The sequence below is a fragment of the Pseudorasbora parva genome, chromosome 1 (genome assembly GCF_024679245.1).
Source record: "Pseudorasbora parva isolate DD20220531a chromosome 1, ASM2467924v1, whole genome shotgun sequence".
Taxonomy (NCBI): Eukaryota; Metazoa; Chordata; class Actinopteri; order Cypriniformes; family Gobionidae; genus Pseudorasbora; species Pseudorasbora parva.
In genome coordinates, this window is record NC_090172.1 from 18,947,373 (window position 1) to 18,974,229 (window position 26,857).

The window sequence follows — 26,857 nt, forward strand, 5'->3', positions numbered from 1 at the left end:
GTTCGATTTTGGTTTCATCTGACCAGATCACCTTCTTCCACATGTTTGGTGTGTCTCCCAGGTGGCTTGTGGCAAACTTTAAACAACACTTTTTTCTTCTTGCCACTCTTCCAGAAAGGCCACATTTGTGCTGTATACGACTGATTGTTGTCCTATGGACAGAGTCTCCCACCTCAGCTGTAGATCTCTGCAGTTCATCCAGAGTGATCATGGGCCTCTTGGCTGCATCTCTGATCAGTCTTCTCCTTGTATGAGCTGAAAGTTTAGAGGGACGGCCAAGCCTTGGTAGATTTGCAGTGGTCTGATACTCCTTCCATTTCAATATTATCACTTGCACAGTGCTCCTTGGGATGTTTAAAGCTTGGGAAATCTTTTTGTATCCAAATCCAGCTTTAAACTTCTCCACAACAGTATATCCGACCTGCCTGGTGTGTTCCTTGTTCTTCATGATGCTCTCTGCGCTTTAAACGGACCTCTGAGACTATCACAGTGCCGATGCATTTATACGGAGGCTTGATTACCCACAGGTGGATTTTTATTTATCATCATTAGTCATTTAGGTCAACATTGGATCATTCAGAGATCCTGACTGAACTTCTGAAGAGAGTTTGCTGCACTGAAAGTAAAGGGGCCGAATAATTTTCCATGTGCAATTTTTCAGTTTTTGATTTGTTTAAAAAGTTTGAAATATCCAATAAAGTTCGTTCCACTTCATGATTGTGTCCCACTTGTAGTTGTTTCTTCACAAAAAATTGCAGTTTCATATCATTATGTTTGAAGCCTGAAATGTGGCAAAAGGTTGCAAAGTTCAAGGGGGCCGAATATTTTCGCAAGGCACTGTATATATATATATATATATATATATATATATATATATATATATATATATATATATATATATATATATATATAAACACACACACACACACACACACACACACACACAGGTCCTTCTCAAAAAAAATAGCATATTGTGATAAAGTTCATTATTTTTCACAATGTAATGATAAAAATTAAACTTTCATATATTTTAGATTCATTGCACACCAACTGAAATATCTCAGGTCTTTTATTGTTTTAATACTGATGATTTTGGCATACAGCTCATGAAAACCCAGAATTCCTATTCCTAAAAAAAAAAAATCCTAAAAAAAATGCATATTTAGTCTGACCAATAAAAGAAAAGGTTTTTTAATACAAAAAAGTCAACCTTCAAATAATTGTTCAGTTATGCACTCAATATTTCGTTGGGAATCCTTTTGCAGAAATGACTGCTTCAATGTGGCGTGGCATGGAGGCAATCAGCTTGTGGTACTGGCCCAGGATGCTTTGATAGCGGCCTTAAGCTCATCCAAAATGTTGGGTCTTGCGTGTCTCAACTTTCTCTTCACAATATCCCACAGATTCTCCATGGTGTTCAGGTCAGGAGAGTTGGCAGGCCAATTGAGCACAGTAATACCATGGTCAGTAAACCATTTACCAGTGGTTTTGGTATTGTGAGCAGGTACCAGGTCGTGCTGAAAAATGAAATCTTCATCTCCATAAAGCTTTTCAGCAGATGGAAGCATGAAGTGCTCCAAAATCTCCTGATAGCTAGCTGCATTGACCCTGCCCTTGAGAAAACACAGTGGACCAACACCAGCAGCGGACATGGCACCCCAGACCATCACTGACTGTGGGTACTTGACACTGGACTTCAGGCATTTTGGCATTTTGGCATTTCCTTCTCCCAAGTCTTCCTCCAGACTCTGGCACCTTGATTTCCGAATGACATGCAAAATTTGCTTTCATCTGAAAAGAGTACTTTGGACAACTGAGCAACATTGCTGCTTCTCTGTAGCCCAAAAGTGGCTTGACCTGGGGAATGCGGCTCCTGTAGCCCATTTCCTGCACACGCCTGTGCACGGTGGCTCTGGATCTTTTTACTCCAGACACAGTCCACTGCTTCTGCAGGTCCCCCAAGGTTTGGAATCGGTCCTTCTCCACAATCTTCCACAGGGTCAGGTCACCTCTTCTCGTTGTGCAGCGTTTTTTGCCACACTTTTTCCTTCCCACAGACTTCCCACTGAGGTGCCTTGATACAGCACTCTGGGAACAGCCTATTCGTTCAGAAATTTCTTTCTGTGTCTTACCCTCTCGCTTGAGGGTGTCAATGATGACCTTCTGGACAGCAGTCAGGTCGGCAGTCTTACCCATGATTGCGGTTTTGAGTAATGAACCAGGCTGGGAGTTTTTAAAAGCCTCGGGAATCTTTTGCAGGTGTTTAGAGTTAATTAGTTGAAGATGATTAGGTTAATAGCTCGTTTAGAGAACCATTTCATGATATGCTAATTTTTTGAGAATTGTGGGCTTTCATGAGCTGTATGCCAAAATCATCAGTATTAAAACAATAAAAGACCTGAAATATTTCAGTTGGTGTGCAATGAATCTAAAATATATGAAAGTTTAATTTTTATCATTACATTATGGAAAAGAATGAACTTTATAACAATATGCTATTTTTTTTTTTTTGAGAAGGACCTGTATATTTATATGTATATATATATATATACATTGGCATGCAGATGTCTTTAGGCCATCAATTGCACATCAACATCTTAAAATTCCTTTTCTAAACATGCATGGTTTAAATATGGATATGGGTCCATGAGTTTAATCATCAGAGATCTTCCTTCCTCATGACAATTTTTCAGTCTGACTGGCACATAAGATACACTACCTGCTGTAATGAGAGATTAGTCATGCACAGTGCATTCAGCTTGTTGCCATGGTACTTACAGGAGGTCCTAAGGAGAAAGCAGAAAAGAAAAAGAGGAGTCAAAATTTTATCAAATGTGTTACAGGTGAGATAATTTGCATTCCCAGCAGCTGCAGTATCATGGTCCTCATCCATGTTCAAATACCCCACTGGCTGAAAATAAACATCTGGGCCCTTATTTATCAAACATCTAAGAATTACTCACAAGAACACTGCTAAGAATTGACTTAAGAGTAAAAAAAAAATATATTGGCTCAAAGCTGCGCTTAAAAGTTAAGTTATCAAACGTCCCAATCATACTTTAAGTAAAGCGTAGGACTAAATCTTAAGTGTCAGGGTGTTTCCAATTCCTATTTGTGCATCCTCGTTTCCTTTCCTAGCTTTCTTTCCTTGCTCCTTAGCTCTGCCCCTTCAGGATGCGAGGGAAGGACGCGAGGAAAAGACGTGAGGACGGAGAAAATGAATCAAGTGAAATTATATATCCTTGCTCCCTTTAACGTCACTTTAAAGCGGCGTCAGTTAATGATGACTCTACACCGCTGGATTTAGTCGGGATTCTTGAACATTAGAGATAACTATTTATATTGTAAGCTTCAGTCTCCACAAAATACCACATTTGTCCATATTTTAATTAATATTACCAGTTATTATTAACAATGCTTTTTATTCATTGTACTCAACAAATACATGTGTATTTATACTCCTTGTATAGTATTAGTTTCTATTTGTTTCTCTATTTGTTTCGTTCATTTTCTTGTGCTTTGATATAATTCTGCAACTTTCAGGTGTTGTTATTTGACAAACATATGTCTTGTACATGTAAACATAATAATAATAATAACGAGTAAACTGTGGCACGATATGAAGGGGGAGGAGACTTAATGCGTGCGTCATGTTTAATCGATAAAACAATTCCGCAAAGGATACTCCTGTGTATCCTCGCTCATGACTCCTCAGGAAGCCTCCTCACTCCTCCATCCTCGCCTCCTTGCGGTGCAATTAGAGAATTGAGATCTCCTACAAGATGGCTGAGCTCCATCGGTTTCCGGGTCATAGGATGGAGGATGGAGGAGCGAGGAAACGAGGAGGGATATTGAGAAGCACCCTCAGCCTTAGAGTTGATTTACGACACTTTGCTGTGCCACAGACGGGATTTTGGATGATGTCATAGGCATGAACCAATCACTGAATAGATGTCCTTATTTAAGAATATTCTCAGATAAATTCACATTGAATGGTTCCTAAAAGGAGTTTACATCCAACACACATTTGACAATAAAGAGTTTTTAAGAGAATACATTATAATATATACATTTGAAGTGAGAGATAAACATGTTTTCATCCATGTCTTAATTACAATTTTTAAACTGATGTGGTGTTAACTGACCTATCCTAGATTTTTTTATATAACTGGAAGGATGAAAAAGCGATCGCTTCTGCTTGCTCAATTAGTCGAACAGCGTTTAAAAATAAATAAATAAATAAATAATGAATTAAATTTATTTATATATATATGGGCTGGGCAAGTTAACGCGTTATTATCGCGTTAACACATTAATTAATTAACGCCGACAATTATTTTATTGTGCATTAACGTAGTTATTAATTATTTTATTGAAAGCCCGTTGCTCACTGCCTCTGAATACACATACAGACAAACCATGTTCACAGGAGAATACTGGGCTATCTGTAAGCCAAGGGCTTGACATTCTTTGTCTGGGACAAATAAAATATTTGTAGCGTCTGGAGTCTCTCTCATCAGGATCAAAGATGAGTCAATTCTGATGTTTAGGGTGGATACTTTTAGGCTTTTAGCCACGTATAAATTAGGGGCCCGATGCCAACGAGTCTGGAGAAGTTGACACCTTTGACAGTTATGTGACCTGAGCTGAAATGAGACAGGCAGCATCTTTGGAAAACTGTGACAACTTCAATCAGATTGTTATCTGGTCACATGACTTGAACCCTGTTCCCCCCTTCACATTCTCTCAGACAGAGAGACGCCGAGACTCTTCCCAATACACACACACTGACTTTCCTTATGAAGCTTTAATTAAAACTATTCCAGACTGTATATGAGGTATCATTGTGTGTATGTATGCTCCATATATCATACCAACATAGTCATGATGTATAAACAATGTAAGTTCATTTTAAATGCTTGTATTCCTGTGTAAGAATGTATCTCTGCTTTAATATCCCCTCAGCCATAACGTGTTTGATATCTAAATATTCCTCTCTCTTTGTCTTAATCAACGATGCACAGAATAGGATTATGAAATGTATCATTATTACGTTTTACAAACTTGGGAGTAAAACTGTATAAAATCGACACCCTTTACGACACCTGATAAAACATGCAAAGTAGGTCATAAAAAGAGACAAAGAGAATTTTTCCCACTCAGAATTCACCCTCTGGATTGGGTAAACTAACCCAGAAGGGGTGTGGATTAATTGTCTAAACATTTCTTTGCTCTCTTCTCTACTCGTCCTCGGACCTTTCCTCCCGTCCTCTGAAGCCGGCTCACCTCTTGCCGTGAGGCTTCGGCCCCGGTGACTAAGAGGTGAAGTCAGAGTGGTTGCTTCCTTTGAAGTCAGTGCGCTCCGCTACTCAGTCCTTGGACATAGGCGGACAGGCACTGAAAACCATCAAGGAACTTCCATAACTTTGAAGGAAACCTTCCTCTCCTTTGGCAACATTCACTTTCAAACTACCTTCAAACTTCCCACTTGGAAGAACTGAGAGAGAGCGCTCCAGCTCACAGAACACTCTGAGAGGACCCTTACGCATTATTTTATACTCAACACAAAGCAACCCATGCAAGTATAAATTCCATTGAAATGTAGATGCGTTTAAGACTAGTAACCCTGTTTAAGGTGATATTGTTCTTTGATGGCTCTCTGTAGTAATGTTTGTGAAATGCCATTCTGAACCCTTCCTTTCTTTTCTTTCTCCTTTTCTATTTTGTTACCTGTCGTTATTCTGTATATACATGTATTCTTTATCTAGTCATATGTATTCGTAGTATCAATTATTAAAACCCTTGTATCCATGTTTAATTGTCATTGTTACTGCTCACAGGACATAAGTCACTTTAATGTTCAGATCTAGCTACAGCTCTCATGAGTATCTTTGAATACTTTAACTAATATCCCAATAGCTCGGAAAGTTTATTCTTTGTGGCCAGAAGAGTAACCTTCCCAGAGATTTGGTAGAAGGAATAAAAGCTTTGAGAGTTGATAAGAGATTGTACTGATCGTTCATTAAAAGAACGGATCAGATGAGTTTTGAATTAATTCTTTAAAGGTTATTCTGTAATGATTTAATATATATTCGTTAATTGCAATCCATTGTTGTTAACCAAATTTATATTGCTTAAATACCTAGGTTAGGTATGTCCTATTGGGTGAATTGAAGATTTATTGTTTGATCATAACCAGTTATGATTAATAATAAATAATTAAATATTAATCCCCATAATTCCCTATTAAGCTAATTTAATTTATTAATATACAGTCTTGTTCAAAATAATAGCAGTACAATGTGACTAACCAGAATAATCAAGGTTTTTAGTATATGTTTTATTGCTACGTGGCAAACAAGTTACCAGTAGGTTCAGTAGATTCTCAGAAAACAAATGAGACCCAGCATTCATGATATGCACGCTCTTAAGGCTGTGCAATTGGGCAATTAGTTGAATTAGTTGAAAGGGGTGTGTTCAAAAAAATAGCAGTGTGGCATTCAATCACTGAGGTCATCAATTTTGTGAAGAAACAGGTGTGAATCAGGTGGCCCCTATTTAAGGATGAAGCCAACACTTGTTGAAGATGCATTTGAAAGCTGAGGAAAATGGGTCGTTCAAGACATTGTTCAGAAGAACAGCGTACTTTGATTAAAAAGTTGATTAGAGAGGGGAAAACCTATAAAGAGGTGCAAAAAATGATAGGCTGTTCAGCTAAAATGATCTCCAATGCCTTAAAATGGAGAGCAAAACCAGAGAGACGTGGAAGAAAACGGAAGACAACCATCAAAATGGATAGAAGAATAACCAGAATGGCAAAGGCTCAGCCAATGATCACCTCCAGGATGATCAAAGACAGTCTGGAGTTACCTGTAAGTACTGTGACAGTTAGAAGACGTCTGTGTGAAGCTAATCTATTTTCAAGAATCCCCCGCAAAGTCCCCCTGTTTAAAAAAAGGCATGTGCAGAAGAGGTTACAATTTGCCAAAGAACACATCAGCTGGCCTAAAGAGAAATGGAGGAACATTTTGTGGACTGATGAGAGTAAAATTGTTTTTTTTTGGGTCCAAGGGCCACAGGCAGTTTGTGAGACGACCCCCAAACTCTGAATTCAAGCCACAGTACACAGTGAAGACAGTGAAGCATGGAGGTGCAAGCATCATGATATGGGCATGTTTCTCCTACTATGGTGTTGGGCCTATTTATCGCATACCAGGGATCATGGATCAGTTTGCATATGTTAAAATACTTGAAGAGGTCATGTTGCCCTATGCTGAAGAGGACATGCCCTTGAAACGGTTGTTTCAACAAGACAATGACCCAAAACACACTAGTAAACGGGCAAAGTCTTGGTTCCAAACCAACAAAATTAATGTTATGGAGTGGCCAGCCCAATCTCCAGACCTTAATCCAATTGAGAACTTGTGGGGTGATATCAAAAATGCTGTTTCTGAAGCAAAACCAAGAAATGTGAATGAATTGTGGAATGTTGTTAAAGAATCATGGAGTGGAATAACAGCTGAGAGGTGCCACAAGTTGGTTGACTCCATGCCAAACAGATGTCAAGCAGTTTTAAAAAACTGTGGTCATACAACTAAATATTAGTTTAGTGATTCACAGGATTGCTAAATCCCAGAAAAAAAAAAGTTTGTACAAAATAGTTTTGAGTTTGTACAGTCAAAGGTAGACACTGCTATTTTTTTGAACACACCCCTTTCAACTAATTGCCCAATTGCACAGCCTTAAGAGCGTGCATATCATGAATGCTGAGTCTTGTTTGTTTTCTCAGAATCTACTGAACCTACTGGTAACTTGTTTGCCACGTAGCAATAAAAAATATACTAAAAACCTTGATTATTCTGGTTAGTCACATTGTACTGCTATTATTTTGAACAAGACTGTATGTAGCCCAGTCACTACATATTAAAATAACCAGAAACGCGAGAATGATTCAGATTTTTTGTTGTTGTTGTTTTTATTATTTTCAATGTAAACAGCAATTGATGAGTGTATCTGCCTCTGGTACGTTAAGTCGCGTTGAGGCTCGTGCTGCCTGTTTGTGAGAGACATTCGTGGAGAAATTAAAACAACTGAGCAGCAATATAAACTCAAAGAATAACCATACTTGGGTAAAACTGAGCTTTTTGTAGTTGTTGATATTCATGATTTATGATATTGTTAATAACACAAGTCGACTATGCAATCGTGAATTCTGTAGCATGAATGGTTTAGCCTAGTTCAATAATCAATCAATCAATCAACTTTATTTATATAGCGCTTTTACAATCACGATTGTGTCAAAGCAGCTTCACAGTGTCAAACAGGATAATATTGCGACAAAATTAGATTTGGCTGTACAGTCGTACTGGGGAAAACAGTGATGTTATCAGCTTATTTTAATTAATCATATAGCGACAATGTTGGCAGATCAGTATTATAGTTTATAGAATTAAATAAGACCTAATTCATATATTTTATTTGTATAATAAGTTGAATAACTTTAATAATATTTTTAGTGTCCCCAACTGAGCAAGCCAAGCCAAAGGCGACAGTGGCAAGGAACCAAAACTCCATCGGGGCATGATGGAGAAAAATAAACCTTGGGAGAAACCAGACTCAGTCGGGGTGCCAGTTCTCCTCTGGCCTATTAACACACCGTGTAAGATTATTATTCTGGCAACCTTACAGGTCGGAAATCATATTAGATCGGATTATTCAAAATTTTCAGGGTATCATGGAAGAGACAGATTTATTTAGGATGGGGCGTCAATTACACAAGAGTATGAATACATGAAAGATCGGAATTATTGCGCCGAAGACGGGTTTTGAGCATGTCAAATTCGGAGGAGACACCATTTGACACGGCTCAGCAGACACTCCAGGATGCGTTGGTCATGTCCAGGCAGGTCCACCATCCGATCCGGACAGGGCCCAGATCCGGGATAAACCTCGGGATAAACAGAGAGACTAACATTAGCGTAGATGTCACTCTTTTTATGATGTAACGAGTACATCAGGTGTTATGGGAAGTGTTCCCGGTTCCGGCTGACCTAGTTAATGCAGCCTAACAATCAGTCAATTGAATTGAATAATGAAAGTTAAAAATGTTCTATGTGTATGCCATAGTAAAGAGATGTGTTTTTAGTCTAGATTAAAACTGACAGAGTGTGTCTGCTTCCCGAACAATGCTAGGAAGACTATTCCACAATTTAGGAGCTAAATAGGAAAATGATCGACCGCCTGCAGTTGATTTAGATATTCTAGGTATTATCAACTGGCCAGAGTTTTGAGACCGCAATCGACGTGATGGGGTATAATGCGTTAAGAGCTCGCTTAAGTACCGGGGAGCTAAACTATTTAGTGCTTTGTAAGTAATAAGCAAGATTTTAAAATGTATGCGATGTTTAATAGGGAGCCAGTGCAGTGTTGACAGAACTGGACTAATATGATCGTACTTCCTGGTTCTAGTAAGAACTCTAGCTGCTGCATTTTGGACTAGCTGGAGTTTGTTTATTAAGCGAGCAGGGCAACCACCCAGTAGAGCATTACAATAATCTAGCCTTGAGCTCATGAACGCATGTACTAACTGTTCAGCATTTTGCATTGAAAGCATGTGCCGTAATTTAGATATATTTTTAAGATGATAGAATGCGGTTTTACAGATGCTAGAAACGTGGCTTTCAAATGAAAGATTGGTATCAAAGAGCACACCCAGGTTCCTCACTGACGGCGAGGGCTTGACAGAGCAGTCATCAAGTGTTAGACAGTATTCTCGGTTACTACTTGTGGAGCTTTTCTGTCCAATAATTAAAAATTCAGTTTTATCTGAATTAAGTTGCAGAAAATTACTATTCATCCAATTTTTTATATCAGCTATGCATTCTGTTAATCTTGTGAATTGGTAGGTTTCATCAGGGCATGAGGAAATATAGAGCTGAGTATCGTCAGCATAACAATGAAAACTAACGCCATGCTTCTTAATGATATCTCCCAGTGGTAGCATATACAGGGTGAAAAGCAACGGTCCTAACACTGAGCCTTGCGGTACCCCATACTGAACTTGTGATCGGTGTGACATCTCTTCATTTACTGCTACAAACTGATAACGGTCAGATAAGTACGATTTAAACCATGCCAAAGCAGTATAGTCATTAAGTTACTTAAATTTTAGATCCAAACAACCTTTTTTGTTCCATTTTACCCATTATTTCACGACGAAAATAGTTCCAAAAGAAAGCAACACTCAGCGCGGTGTTTTGTTACTAAACTATTCAGCGTTTTGAATGAATCTTTTGAATGAACGACTCCATGACTCACTTATGAAGACGATTGTAGATCGAAATTTTACTGTATAATATTATTGTGTATTATTAGTATGTATAATCAGTTAATATTATGTATTTGTATTATTATTCTTTACTAATATTCATTATCATTTGTATAATTATTATTATTTAGTCAGAATGAATCTGAGCACAGGAGTGTGAGAGACATGGAGAGGAGATAATTTTGAACACAGGAATATGTAGCATAAGTTCCCTTTCGAAAGGGAACTCGAGCTGCGTCAGCTGACGCTACGGGGAACGCCTTCAGCGTGACAGGTGTCTGAAATCACTATCAAATCACAATCCTACTGACCGTCGGCAGATGGTGATGTCATCACCGTGCGACCAGGAAGTATAAAAGGGCACCGTGCCAACATGACGCTATCCTTTCGTCTTCAGGGACTGTTCTGTCTGGTTCGCTAGAAAGTCTGTCTAAAGTCTGAAAATGAAATGCACACGTAAAAGTAAGGGGGCGTATAGGAAATGAGCTGATCCGTGTCCCAGGTTTCTCACGCCTGAGGACACGCACACCCTTTGTGTGCTCTGCCTGGGGGAAGAGCACACGCGGGAGGTCCTCGAGGGGGCTTCCTGCGCAAACTACAAGCGTTTTCCAATGAGGGGGAAGTAGAGCCAGCATCTGGGAGCGGTCCCGCTCATGCCGAGGCTGAGCGGCGCCGTCTGTCCTGGGGCTCCCAGATGGATCTGGCTCATCGTCTGGAGAGCACAGTGCTCGCGGACGATCAGCCAGGTCTCTTTGTCAGCCCATGCTCTTCCAGTCGATCAGAGGATGAATGTGGATGAGGAGGAAAATGAGTCTGAGGCCGAATCCTGCCCCGTGTATGGGGAGCTGCTGGATGTGATGGGGCGCGTGGCTCTGAGACTTCAGCTGCCGTGGCAGAGAGCCAGGGGAGAGGCCGCCCGCCCTGACAGATTGGGCGATCGGTTTCTCCCCGACCATAGCCGCCCATCTCCCGGGAGCCTTCCATTCCTCCCCAACCTTCACGAGCAGGTCGTGGGGGCATGGAAGAAACCCTACTCGGCGCGAGTCCATCGACATCAGCGTTTTAATTTTGCTGATGTCGAGGGATTGGCCGAGGCAGGGTATGTGCCGATGCCGCCCATCAACGAGATGTTCGCGAACTATCTCGCATCCGGGCGGCCATCGACACTACACTAAGAGCTCCGGCCCTGCCATCAAAACTGTAGACCAAATTTTACTAGTCAATATTACTTTGTATTAGTATTCATAATCAGTTATCATTTTGTATTATTATTATTTTTTATAATCATTTATAACCATTGTATGCTTGAATATATGTATGTTAGAAAAGGCATGTGAGAGCTAGACACTGTATGCACGTGTGTTCCGGGTGCATGTACACAGGGGAGTTATGGACAGCATGGATGTATGTGTAAGTTTCAGTGCACATGTTGACTTAACAATTCGCTATACATTCCATTTAACGGAAACCATATGTTCTTTGGGGTGCACAAAACCACAAGCCCTTTGTATGAAGAGCACAGAATGGACGTTGGAGGACGACAGAGAAGCTGCGTATAACATCACTCCAGAAACATTCTCTCCTATGTCTGACTAACATATTAAATAAAAGAGATCTCTTGACAAAACAACTGGTGTCTGGTCCCGTGAAGTAAACAACGGGGGAAAAGAGACAAAAGTCTAGGTCTACATTTTGGCGTCACGAACAGGATTGCACTTTTAAGATAAGACTTTTACTAAAAGTCTCACTTAAGGTAAGACTTTTGATTTGAATTATTTAAGTTGCTCAGATCAGTGGACCTCCAAAAATAAGATCACCAAAATATTTGAATGAAGCTGGGGTAAAAGTGGATCTTTGGTAAAGAAGACCATTTAGTCAAATTTTCGGAAGAATAAGCCATAAGGCGATTTAGCAATTAGTTTGACATTACCGTGAGGTGGTGGAATGTGGCGATTTTGCGCTGGCTGTAGAGTCTAAAATATTTCACACACTGATTATCCGTGCAGTTACAGACAGGCGGGGAAGGTGTTAAGCTGGGTTTGATTTAAGCGATTTAAAGTGGTGGATCTGGACTTTGAGTAAGTGTGTAAATAAGAATCCTAAAACGTTTAAATACGCTGGAGTAGCTAAAATTGCGGACATTCTGATCTTGACAATGAAGCTGTTCAATATTTGAGGAGGATAAATATATCTGAGTTCAACTGAATAAAGAAACTAAACCAAAAGGAAGAAATTGACCTGAGTTAAACTAAAAAAGAACGAAAAACAACTGAAATTATAAGAGAAACTTTTATTTAAATTTTTACCCTCTTTTCTTTTGTTCTTGAGTTATTAGGAGGGATAGGGAGAGAGCAGGGCAGCCCCTCCCTTCAGAATTCATCCTATAGACACACACACACACACACACACACACACACACACACACACACACACAGTACACATAGCTTAGAGAGAGAGAGAGGAAGTAGCCTTCCTTTGGAAATCCACACACACACACACACACACACACACACAGAGAGAGAGAGAGAGAGAGAGAGAGAGAGAGAGATAACCTGCTGTTTTAAGCACAGACAGTGACCAATAATTTGAAAATGGCAGAAGGCTGTAACAGCAGAATCATTTCTGCATGGTATCTGGAAAAGAAGAACAAGAAGCAAACAAAGTTTTTGAAAAAAGGACTTGATATTAACGCATCTATGGATGAGCAGTTAAGCTGGTTCGAAAAACAAAAAGACTCTATCAAGTTAAAAGTTTTCCAATAATGGCAGTTAATTGGATTGTGAAACAAGGTGGAGTTTGTTGCAGCATTGATGGTTGTCCAGTTCCACTTGCTGAAGCAATGAAACCTCAAGTTGAAGCATAAAGCTGAGCAAAATCATGTCTATCACATGTTCAGAAAAAGAAACCATCACCAGTGATGATTCATTTGATCCAGATTGGACAGAGATAATAGCTGAAGCTGAAAGGAAATATTCAGAAACATCAGCAAAATGTTGCCGCCTCCTTACAAGCCAATTTATCCGACTTTGCCTGAACAATGTACAAGTTACTCCAAACCTCTGATACAGCCACAAGCTCCAAGCTCAAATAGAGTCCCAGTTGACAAAATGTATATAGCGTCTGCACAAGCAGCTCCAATAATTACCAGATCCAAATCAACTCAGCCAAACAGAGACATGCTGCGATGTACGCCAGTACGCATCTATGGATCGGATTGGGGTGAAGAGACAAGAGATGACGACATGATCACAATTGATAAAGTTGGTCCTGAATTCTCTCTACTTGCTGTTAAAAAGGAAGAATTACAATCAGAAATGATGACAGAAGAGAGACCATTCACACCAGGAGAACATCAAGCCATTCTCACCGCCTTGCCTCCATTGAAGAGACAAGATCCAAACACCGAGTTTTGGAGATAATTAGATTCCTTGATTGAGGCACATCAAATGACACTAAGAGACATACACACCATTGTGAAAGCTAAAATCCCAAGAGACAGATGGGAAAGCTTGCCAGCCTCGATAACAACAGCCCAATGGATAGACTTGTGGGTGGATGGCCAGGGACGACCCCTCCCAGATAGCATGGTGACATTGATTCAATGTTGAAATTCCATCAGAATCATCATTTTGGTTGAGGTTGAAATTTCAATGCTAAGTAATATTGGATCAATGTTGAAAATTCAATGCTAACACCATACTGGACCAATGTTGAAAATTCACTGCTAAATAATATTGGATCAATGTTGATAATTCCATGCTTTTCAGTGTTGAAAAGACAAACATTGAATCAATGCTGATGTTTGGTCAGCTTAATTCTCCACCGGTGAGGCTTACGGTCAATCTATCTGTCACATTATTCAACATGTTAAGGCAAGTCCAAATCAATTGGCTACATTTGTGTGAATGTGAGCGCATTTATTATCCTCAAAGGATACGATGAGTACACCAACGAGTATGTGGATTAACAAAGAATACATAAATGTAAGCCTTTCTTTAAATTTTTCTGGAAGAGTTAAAATTGTATGCGTGTTTGATTTCTGACTCTTCCAATAAGAAAGCTGTAAAAACTATGAATCTTTTTAAAAGGTATATTATTTTCCTGCTTACTGGCATGTAATGTTGTCATTCTGTGTTTCATGTTATTATAATAAAAATGTAAAAACTAAATAAAATAAAAATCAAAGAACTTCTACCATAAATTTAGTCTATCAGTTTTAAATAAATAAACATGTAGCCTATTATTATTATTTAAATCATGTAGAATGTACATGCATTTCATTATTTATCTAAAGAATACAGAGTTAATAAAGAATTTAGAATATGTGTCCCTGCCTTTCGAATGCGCCACAATCCAATCCAGTAGGTGGCGGTAATGCACCTTCAAGACATCCACCAATCAACCAAAGCAAGCGCAGCTGAACAGACTTCAATTGCGAAAAAGAGACACAGGACAATGACCATGTTTTTTAGAGGTAAGTAGGCCTACAAAAATATATTTTTAAAATTCATCTCAATTTTAATTTAGTATTTTTATTCATCTTTATGTTTTACAACTTGTGTGCTTCTCCTGAGAGTTTTAGTGAACTGCAATGTTAATAATAGTCACATGAGCGCCCTCGTAATGGGTCCTGCACACTGTGCGATTTTTCAAAATCCTTTGCGAATGTCCCTTTTCAGACTGTACGAACATGATCGCCATGTCACACTGTAAGATCTCAGTTGACATTAATGTCAGACTGCACGATAGTTAAGGCGCGCTAAAAACGGACGCGCGCAAGAAAACTCACCCGGATTTTTATATCATCAATGAATGAGGCGTTCAGTGACAGTGAGCTGCATTACACGCGGGACTGAAATGCTGGCTACAAAGAAATCTCTAGTACTCGTTTTGGTCATAGTTTGTCTTGAAAAACGGAGATATTTGACTGTCATCGTAGGAGAAGTCACACTGCAGGATTGTGTGCCAAATCTTCTGACACTGCCAGAATTTCGTCTGAGGTAAAATTTGATCGCAGTGGTAATTAATCGGCTGCCGGTGAACATGTCAAACTAACGACCAAAGACGTCAGATTTTAGCCTAGGATCTGAGGAATCTTTTAGGATTTGCTAAATTTGTCCCAGACGGCCAAATCGTGGCCAAAACCGCACAGTGTGCACCCGGCTTAAGTTACACAACCAACGGCCAGGATAATCTTAATACATTGAGTTTCAGTTTGTTTTTCACCATATCATATTTGTATTCATTTTTTTCCCCTTAAGATTGGCATATACACTGTGAATTGCGTCCGAATTCTGACTCGTGCAACTCTTTTTTTTTTTTTTTTTTGTCGTGCGTCGTTTGTTGTGAGGTGTTAATCTATTTTATGAGATGATTTTAGTATTAAGATGATTAATCTGTGCGTGCAACGAGTAAAATGTGCATTTGTGGAAACGGTACTGCGCATGCATTCATTGACTTGTGAGTCGATCCTATTTGATTCATTTGGATTTTGAGACCATATAGGATCGACTCACAAGTCAATGAATGCGGCGCGGATCCACAAACGTATCTTACTTGTTGCACGCACAGATGAATAATTTTGAATCATCCTATATTCGTCCAGTGTATAAATGAGAGGCGATCGGAAGGTTAGATGAATTTCTGGCTTGTCAGTAATTGTGTTCGCCACTCTTGAGAGTATCTCACAGCTGAAGCAGAACTAGAACTGATTGACCTGTTAGCGCTGAGGGGAAATACAATCAGCTCATAACTCTGCTTCAGCTGTGAGATATCATCACGAGAGCAGATCACAATTACATCATTACAGTTTAATCTTTAATGCAGCAAGAAAAAAAGAAAAGAGTGAGATTTTTAAGTTCTGTAGGCAGCTATATCAAACTACAGAAATTTAGTAAACAGTTGTGCCTCCAGTTCGTGTTGTAAATGGAAAAATAATCTCTTCCAAACCACCATGTAGCCTATATAGCTCCTCTTTTATTTTCTTAATTTAGCTATTTGGTCATTCATTTACTTGTTTCATTTTCACACTTTATTTATTTACTATTAAATACAATAATATTGTTAGATAAAACACCGGATATAGTCACTTTGCTTTTTCATTCATTGTGCATCTGCAGGTCCTTTAAAGTCTACACTAAAATGCATTAAATAGTCCTGAATTTAATGTTGCCGTGTTTTAACTGGGATATCAAGATTTTGATAAAATTTCAAGTTTCACTTCATTTTGTAGTAGGCAATATTTGTCAGTGGTGGAGGAAGTACTGAATCTTAGTACTTAAGTAAAAGTACAAGTAACCAGAAATATATTTACTTTAGTTAAAATAGAAGTACTACAACGACAACCCTACTTAAGTAAAAAGTAAAAAGTACCTGATTTTAAATGTACTTTGAGTATTAAAAGTAAAAGTACTTGCATAAAAATGTATTCTCTTAATGTCTAGTTCTAATAATTAAAAAGAATTAAAAAGTATGAGCGGTGGCATTTTAATTGAGTTAGTTTTGGGTTAATGTAATTGTTCATACCAGCTGTTGCCTAGTTTACATTCTGATTTACAATTCTGGTTATCTGCAAAGTTAAATGTCATTTTTCTGAAGCAACATTCTCATCAGCTTTAATGTATTTAAATCTTCATATTTATGATATGTTTACCTTTTTTCCCCTACTTTTTCCCCTACATCAGGACATTTTCCCCTAATCTTATTAAATATAGGCTTTGCTTCAGCTTTTCCTTTATATTCTTAAATTTGATTAATAAATTAAATTAGAATAAGATACAATAGGGTTGTTACCAATCAAATTAAATAATTAACACTGAAAAATTACAACTGCACTAAATAATGCTATGAGATTGTTTTAACTAAAAAAAAGTTAACTAAACCACCAGTAGATGGCAGGTGAATCCTTATGAGAGAGTCATTGAGTCGATTCGTTCAAACGGCTGATTCGTTCATAAATGAGGCAGTCGTTTATGAATAGGGCATTGAATCTTTGATTCAGTAACACACTGTTGCTGTGCAATACGTTATGGTTCGGATGTGGAAATCTGATCTTGGAAATATTTTCGCTGCTGAAATAGAACAAAAGCAATAAAGCAATCAATAAAATGTAAGTGACTTGATGTTAATTAATTGTTTATGGAACTGTCAAATGAAATCAGTGTCACATTTTCTGTTGTGATGGTATTCAGGAAAACTACACTCGTTGGTCGTGTCATGTGATGTTTTTTTAACTGTTATAAAATATAAAAACGAAACATTTTGAATTTTTAATGCAGTATGTTACTGGGTTTCTTTGTGTGAGCGGGGCTGATTTGTTTCCATTTCTCCTCGAGAGGCTGCGCAAGCCTCAACAGCGCAACCATCAATTCATTAGCCTATAACGTACATTATATATTATTATCTGGGCAAGCCTTAATCTCGAGCCCTGAAACTGATCAGAAAATGTAACGAAAATGTAATGAAACGTTGTAGAAATGTAGTGGAGTAGAAAGTATAATAATTGCTGCAAAATGTAACGAAGTAAAAGTAAAAAGTATGCACTATTTATTCTACTTAAGTAAAGTATAGATACGTGAAAAATGTACTTAAGTAAAGTAACGAAGTATTTGTACTTCGTTACATTCCACCACTGATATTTGTAATGTATAATTAATCACATTTCCAAATATTTACTAACTTCTTGTTGTTTTAGATGCTGTGAATGCTGATAAAAAGAGGCATCAGAGCTTATCTTTGCTGGGACGGTGCAAAACTGGCTCCATTACAACCTGAAAGGCTTTGGGGCATTGCTCATGGTGGAACCCCCTGAGTTTGGAGTATTTTATTCTTTCTTCTACCTTCTTTCTTTCAGTAGTACTGTGTCATTTCTGTATTTATTGGCAAGTTTACATTTGTATTTACTTCCATTTTGCAGATGCACGTTGTCATGTTTTTCCAGGCTCTTCTCATTTGTGTTATAAATTCAGATGTAATAGTTTTAAGTCAATGTGAGATTTCCTGTTGTAACTGTGGGGGCATAAATAAATACATTTGCATGTAAACTGAAGGATGTTGTCTACTTTGAGTGACTTTTTGATGCAAAATCATATCGACTGCAGCCACACATGGTCTCTGATCAAAATGAATAAAATAAAGAGACAAATTAACTGGCATAGAATCCTGCTGTACATAAAGCAAGATTGATCTATTTTTCATTGTTGAAATAACATTATTTCACGGTGCAAACCTGATGAAAAATCAATGTTATATTTCAATATTGATTCAATGATATTTTGATTGATGCATTAACATTGATTCAACATTGATTCACTTAAATAAGTGGTTTAATTTTAGTTGGAAAACTATTGATTTTAAGCCCATCTTGATCTATTTTTCATCGTTGAAATAACATTATTTCAGGGTGCAAAATCAACATTCTCAACATTGACATCTCAACATTGATTCAATGATATTTTAGTTGATGCATTAACATTGATTCAACGCTGATTCACTGTTTGTCTCCAATCTGGGCTGGGTCTTTGGCAAGCCTTAGATGTGTTCCGAAAAGAAATCCAAGAGATCTTAGGCAGTGGTAAAATTCCTTTCACATCGGTGACATGAATGAATGAATATGCCTCGAGATGAATATGCCTTGCGCAAATGGAATGCTTATGAAAGATGGGCACTCTGTGCTAAGAAAGATCCAGACAGAGATGATGTACAGTTTACTGACACGCTCGTGGATGGCTTTAGCACAAAATACCAACAAGCTTTGTCACTTGGAGTCAATCCAGGAGAAACATTTGACCAAATTATGCAATGGGCTGGTTGTCTAGAGATGGCTATGAGATCAAACAAGGATGAAGGAAACAAGTCAAATCGAAGAGGACTGGCATCACTTCAGTCTTCAAAGTTCACAGTTTGTAGCAATTGTCGAAAGCCTGGACACTTCAGAAGGGACTGTTGGGCTAAAGGAGGAGGAGCCGAAGGAAAAGGTCCGTCATTTAGACAAGCCAATCTGAAAAACAAGGATGAAACACCTCAAGGAAAGATGTGGACTGAAGAGCAAGTTCGTCATTTAATTGAGGGAATTATGCGTCCGCAATAGGAATCAGCGGCCTCCTGTATGAACAAGAAAAGTGACAATCGACTTTTCATTCCTGCACTAATAGGGGGCCACCCATGTGATTGTCTTTTAGACACGGGAGCATCTGTTTCTATAACTGATCTGAACTTACCAACAACACATGAAATTATGGAAGTTGAAGGAGTTGGAGGAGAAATCACAACGTTTCGCAAAAGTATACCAGTTCCTTTGCAAATACATGAAGATGAAGTCTTATGGGCATCCTTGTGGGTGGGGCCTAATTCACAAGGAAGGCTCATTGGCATGGACATTCTACCATTGTTGAACATGATCATATTCACTGACAGTCGCCAAATTGCTACAGCAGCTGGAATAATACCACATGAAGATCGCACATGTAGTATAAGTTCTGTTGGTGCAGCAAAACCAATCATCAGAGACTGGGGAAAAGAAGGTGTGTGGGGTCTTCTGTGTAGCTTATATCCAGATGTTTGGGCTAAACACAAATTGGATTGTGGAAAAGCCAATATTGATCCCATTGTTATTGAGGGACCAATACATGCCCCCCATAAACAATATCCCATTCGACCTGAAGCAAGACAAGCCGTGGAAGAGATTGTGGCAGATTTGGAAGCTGAAGGGATCGTCAGACAAACTTCATCTACCACCAACAGCCCTGTCTGGCCTGTCAAGAAATCGGATAATTCATGGAGCTATAGAGTGAAATAGGAGATTTTACACTATACTATTTACAGAACACAACCTCATGAACAATTTCATCTGCTTACTGATTCACAACCCAAGGGATAGGAAATCTTTAACATCAACTTTTATGTTAGTTTGTTGTTTTGGCCAGGAACTGGAGGAATTCAGGGCCCGAATGAGTCCAGGCACTGGTGAAGATTCATTAGGTTTTACTTTCTTAGAAGATTGGGGTTTCATAGTAAATGCATACTGTGGTGTGACAGGCAGCGGGGCGAGGGACCGCGAAAGCGGGCCGGTGATTAATGTTCACGAGTGCCAGCTGCGTGGCACACCGGTCTCATCTCGCGGCCATGTGACGGGAGCATATAAGGAGGAGCAAGAGCTATGGAAGACGAGAGAGGACCAGGCCTGGAATTTATGTTTAGTTTTGTTTATGTGTTTGTGGGCAGTCGTCCGTGAGGGGCTGCCCACGTTTTATTTTGTGTGTTCTAAAATAAAGTGGTTTTACTTTCGTTTTGTTTATTTATTTTGAGTTAATAAATGTTGTTAAACGTTCGCCGGTTCCCGCCTCCTTCCTTCCCATCTACGAACATCGTTACACTGGTGCCAAAACCCGGGGGGAAGGAGGGACATGCTGTCGAAGAGCCCTCTGCTGAGGGGGATCGCGGTGCTGAGGAGGTCGGGCAGCGCGGATGAATGAGGACCGCGAGGGCTGCCCGAGGTGATGGTGCCGGAGCGAGAAAGGTGGGACAGAGACCTCGCTGCCTGTGTGACAGGCAGCGGGGCGAGGGACCGCGAGAGCGGGCCGGTGATTAATGTTCACGAGTGCCAGCTGCGTGGCACACCAGTCTCGTCTCGCGGCCATGTGACAGGAGCATATAAGGAGGAGCAAGAGCTGCGGAAGACGAGAGAGGACCAGGCCTGGAATTTATGTTTAGTTTTGTTTATGTGTTTGTGGGCAGTTGTCCGTGAGGGGCTGCCCACGTTTTATTTTGTGTGTTCGCGGGCAGTCATCCATGGGGGGCTGCCCGCGGTTTTACTTTCGTTTTGTTTATTTATTTTGAGTTAATAAATGTTGTTAAACGTTCGCCGGTTCCCGCCTCCTTCCTTCCCATCTACGAACATCGTTACACATACACATAGATGTAAATGACACATAGTATGCGGGGACATAACATGGGTTGGGGTTCTTTGTTCTTTGTTTTTTGTTGTTTTGTTTTTGTTCGTTTCTGTTTCTATTTTTCTATCTTTTGTGTTTGTTTCTTTGTTTGTATTCTTCTTCCTCACTATCACTTCAATAGGTTGCAACCTGGGGTGATGTGTGGAACAGACGGCCGTAGTTCCAGAATGGGGGAGATGTAGACCAAATTTTACTAGTCAATATTACTTTGTATTAGTATTCATAATCAGTTATCATTTTGTATTATTATTATTTTTTATAATCATTTATAACCATTGTATGCTTGAATATATGTATGTTAGAGAAGGCATGAGAGAGCTAGACACTGTATGCACGTGTGTTCGGGTTCCATGTGTGAGAGTGGGGGCCGGGTGCATGTACACAGGGGAGTTATGGACAGCATGAATGTATGTGTAAGTTTCAGTGCACATGTTGACTTAACAATTCGCTATACATTCCATTTAATGGAAACCATATGTTCTTTGGGGTGCACAAAACCACAAGCCCTTTGTATGAAGAGCAGAGAATGGACGTTGGAGGATGACAGAGAAGCTGCGTATTACATCACTCCAGAAACATTTTCTCCTATGTTTGACTAACATATTAAATAAAAGAGATCTCTTGACAAAACAACTGGTGTCTGGTCCCGTGAATTAAACAACGGGGGAAAAGAGACAAAAGTCTAGGTCTACAAAAACCATTGAAGACGACTTTGCGTCTTAATGGCAGGGCATACATGTCGGTAGGTCAGACGGCAGCCTTGCACACGATGTCTGTGTTGCAGGCTTATCAAGCTGACCTGCTGAGGGACCTCGATCAGGGGGAGGGCCTACCCCCTGATGCGATGGCTGAGTTGCGTCGCACCACGGATCTCTCTCTACGGGCGGCCAAACAGACAGCAGTCGCCATCGGACGGTCGATGGCGGCTATGGTCACCATGGAGAAGCATCTGTGGCTGAACCTGGCGGACATCGGGGTGAAAGAAAAGGCCTTTCTCCTTGATGCCCCGGTCTCGACCGCTGAACTTTTCGGCACCTCCGTCGAGGCGGTGGTGGGAAGGTTCAGAGAGGCGAGGGCGCACTCGGTGGCTTATAGAACTTGTATTCCGCTGAGGTCCGGGGTGGCGCCCAGGCAGGAGGGTGTCCCTGGCCCGTCGAGATCCGAGGATCATCGGCTGGGCCAATGTAGTAGCGTGGCCTCTCGTGCGCCCCCTCCGTGGAGGAGTAGGATGCAGAAGAGGCAGGACACCCGCAACAGGAGGAGGGACATCGGGGAGAAGAACCACTTCCAGCCCCGGAAGCGAGGCGGTGAGTCTCCGCCCCCGAGGGCGCGGAGAACGTAATGTTGTGTCCCTTCCTTTAGTTTCCTTCTCTCCCCGGGCGCGCTTTACACCAGGCCGGGTGGGCCTATGATGAGCGGATGTGAGACTCTGACGGCCTGCCAGGCCGGTGTGTGAGAGCGCCCCACCCTCAGTTTAGTGCGCCGAAGCGTGCATGTTACATGAAGCGATGAGGCACTGAAGACAGCAGTTGAGGTTGTACTCCTTTCGCATTAGAGGGTCCAAAATGTTTTATGCTGAGGGCACTGCTGTGGGCATTGTGTTTTAGGTCCACGCTGGTAGGCACTGCCTGGGAGACTGCGCTGTCACAGAAGGCTTCTACAGGCCGCTGGGTCGGACCATCTACAGAAGGCCGGCTGGCGGGGAGACGCCAGCCGAGGCAGTCCGGGCAGTTAACTCTGGGTCAGGTGGTAGGCCTCAGTAGGCCTCCCTGCGGGTGAGTTCCCAGGTAGTGACTGGATATCCAGTCCTCATCAGCCAGCAGACAAGCCACTGTCTGCCCGACTTTGAGGTGCTCGCTGAGTTTCAGCACGCCTCAGATGGCGTCCCCTGAGGGGGTGAGCTAGGGTTCCGACCACTGTGTGACAGGATCTAGGCCACTTTAGGCCTCCTGTAGGGTGAGCCCCTGTTCCCAGGTCTTGCAACAGTGTGTGTGAGTGCTAGCCAGGTGGCTAGCATGGTCTGCTATCAGGGGCAGGCCGCTTCGGTCCGTCCTAAGGTCGTTTCCCGGCCCTGCAGGGTTTCCGGTGGGATTTGCCATCGTATAAGCACCGTCTTTCACCAATCTAATAGGGAACTGCCATTCGGCAATAGGCCTCTCCAGGCCGCCCTAGAAGACCGGACTATACGTGGGCATCAAACAGGCCTCCCTGGAGGCGAGCCCCGGGAACACAGCAACCTCCGACAGTTTGCACATTGGCTGACAGGTAGCAGGCCTCTTCAGGCCACCTGAGGGTGAGCCCCCAAGCCGGGACACTCGGTAGGCCAGTGTATTATGCTGTCAGGCCTTTCTGGCCTTTTTGGAAAGGGATTCCCAGACCAGGTCTCGGTGACAAGCTAGCCATTAGCATGTGTGGCTTCTGGGCTTATGGCCTCATAGGCCCCCTGAGGAACCAGTAAAGCCACCTTCCTGCGACTCTTAACAGCTAGCACTAACGGTGCCAGGTAGAGGCGCCTTTTGGCCTCCCTGGGGGGGAAACGGTTCCCTTGAGCGGGAACGCGGGAACGTTCCCTTTGTGCTGACAGCTAGCGGATGCCCACCGGTGGGTCCCGGCCTTGGCCGGTATAACTCAAGGGCGGGCTCATGCCCTAGCACGACGAGACTCCGTTTCTGCTGCGCAGTCCCTTCAGGACAGGGACTGGCTAGTTTACCTACCAGGCTGGCTTAAGAGCTCCCCTCATTGAGGGTCGTCTGCGAGCTTACGGCCACTTGAGTCTGATCAGACGGGCAGGCCCCCCTCGGGGCCTCCCGGTAAGATCAGTCCATAGGCCTTTTCCAGCCTCCTGAGCACCCCTGTAATAAATGTGTTCAGTAGATCCTAGGATTGAGCAGAAGAGACTCCCCTCGCTGACAAGGGTAAGAAGCACTAAGCTGAGTACTGCTCTCCAGGATTCCCATCTCCGAGTTCCAGTCTGAGGAGGACATTGCCAGTTTGCAGTCCCTCAGTCCGGATGCTTATGAGTAAGAGCGATGTCCGGAGGCTCTGTTTTACAGACAGGGTTGGCCAAGCTGGGGTGTCCCACAGAAGTGATGCCAGGTGAAGCCTCCCTGGATGCGTTCGGTGAAGGTTTTTCCGAATAAGTGACTGGCTGGGGCACCCTCGGTTCCCCTCGCCACATTCCCTTAAGGGACTCCTTCCTTCGAAGTAGTAGGTCCCAGGCCTTCGAGCAAGCCGAGGGTAGGAAACCTCAGATAAAACTTAATAAGGTTCTCTTTTAGGCATATAGCTTGGGCTATGACTGTAGGGAATGATGTCACTGGCAGCCTGTGTGGCTAGAGGGGGAGTGGTTCAGACTTTCTTCGAACTCTCGTCCAGGCAGTTCCCACTGCCAGTAAGGGGCGTGCACTCCCCTCAGCATGGCGGCGTGGGTATATCGTTCCCCATAGCGTCAGCTGACGCAGCTCAAGTTCCCTTTCGAAAGGGAACGTCCCCGGTCACGTATGTAACCATGGTTCCCTGAGAACAGGGAACGAGACCCTAAGGGGACGTTTTCTAATTATGCACATGTGATTGCAATTCTCTGTAAGGAAGTATTGTGTAGCATGATGTTGTTTTCCTACAAATGCATATGACACATGTCACAAGATTTCTACAAGACCTATTTTTAACAATTAACAACAAGTTTCTCTATGCATATGTTCTAGTGTATATTATGCCGCGTGAAAGCACGAGGTATAGTGCAAACAACCTGTTTATCTAATACAATTGATTCCTTTGTCTGAGCTACCTATAAAATCCAAACTGGGTGTCTAGGAAGACAGAGAAAGCTGGAATGAAGATCATCTCCCATAAAAATTGCCTTTCTCTCCTATGTCTGATATAAAATTATATAAAATAATAGGGGTGTGCATTGGCACTGCCTTCACGATTCGATTCGATTACGATTCACCAGGTAACGATTTGATTCAATTCGATTCTCTGCCTGCCCGCGATTTTTTAAACTTTTAAAAGTTTTTAAACTGTGGCACCTACCTACTACAGACGCCTTCCAGCTGCAAGCCGTGTTCCTTTTGGGAATTATTTCACTGCTGTGCCGGTGTTGTCTGCTAATGTTGTCGGGCATCCTCGGTCAGAATGGCGCTCAGCTATTCCAGCCTGCAACTTCGCCGACTTAATGTCGCAACCACACCTGGGTTTAATATCCCTATCATTAAAGAACTTGGACTTCTTCGCCGTCCTCGATACATTCATAGAGGATCTGGTCGCAAATTCATTATCCATAACCAGCCAAGCAGCTCTGCCACAAGCATTCCATCTCTCTGGTCATCTGTCGCATGTCTGACGCGTCATCGGAATGCCGTCGCTCCAGGTACTATCAACACTGGAAATATCGCGAGACATCTGCACTCCAGCACGGGATCCCTGCACTTTGGGTTGGATACATTCCGTTGAGTGGATTCCAGTCTGCGCGGAGTGGATTTTAATGTTTTGTGTCCGGTCCAGAGACTCACCCTTCAGTCATTGGTTAAATTCGAACTTTTTAATACTCAATCCATCAGTAATAAATCTGTACTGATTGAAGAACACATTAGGGAGAAAGGACTTGACTTTATGTGTTTGACAGAAACATGGCATCAGCCAGAGGTGTATTCTGCCATAAATGAAGCCTGTCCCCCCGGATACAGTTACTTGGAAGCAGCTCGCAGCACGGGCCGCGGTGGTGGCCTAGCAGTCATCCACCGACAGGACCTGGAGTTGTCCCGCATTACGCTGCCTGTGACATCTTCATGCGAGTGTTTAGCATTTAAATGTAAGCCTCCTTTTCCAATGACTGTTGTGCTTATCTACCGGCCCCCTAAACACAATTCTGCATTCATTACGGAAATATCTGATCTTCTCACTACACTTTGTACTACCTCTACAAATATCATAATCCTGGGAGATATAAATATTCATGTTGACACTCCCTCATGTCATCCTGCTGCTGATTTTCTTCAGCTATTGGACACCCTCAACCTACAACAACATGTTGATGTCCCCACACATTCCAAGGGACACACACTGGATTTGGTCATCTCAAACTCAGCCCTCCTCCTCAGTAACCTGCAGGTCTATGATCTTGGAGTATCAGATCATAAGGTTGTGGCTATGGAGTTGCCCTTTCTGTCATCTCACACCAAACCTAAGCGACAGATCCACTATAGAAGGTTGAACAACATCAATGTGGATGTCCTAACCCAGGACCTTCAACATATCTCATCTGTCTCCTCCAGTTTTTCTGACTTCATTTCTGTTGCTGACTCTGTGGATTTTTATAACCAGTCCCTGAGCAGTCTTCTGGACCTCCATGCCCCGCTAATATCCCGGACAGTCTCATTCACGCGCTCAGCACCTTGGTACACTTGCGAGCTGCGAAAGATGAAGGCGGCGGGGCGTGTCCTTGAGCGGCGCTTCAAGGCCTCGGGACTTATTGTTCATAAACAGGCATACCGGGAACAAAAGAGGGCTTATGCAGAAGCTCTGCGAAACGCACGGTCACAGTATTATTCCAACATCATTAATACCAACCATGGAAACT

The 26,857-nt window shown here is 41.6% G+C and overlaps 1 protein-coding gene across 1 annotated transcript in view; it reads right to left on the bottom strand.

Moving 5' to 3' along the window:
• Nucleotides 1-26,857, bottom strand: part of LOC137058526 (collagen alpha-1(XXV) chain) — an 800,473-nt gene that overhangs the window by 606,283 nt on the left and 167,333 nt on the right. Inside the window, exon 4 of the mRNA XM_067431845.1 lies at nucleotides 2,779-2,786. Coding sequence (XP_067287946.1) covers nucleotides 2,779-2,786 — 8 coding nt within the window. The remainder of the gene's footprint in view (nucleotides 1-2,778; nucleotides 2,787-26,857) is intronic.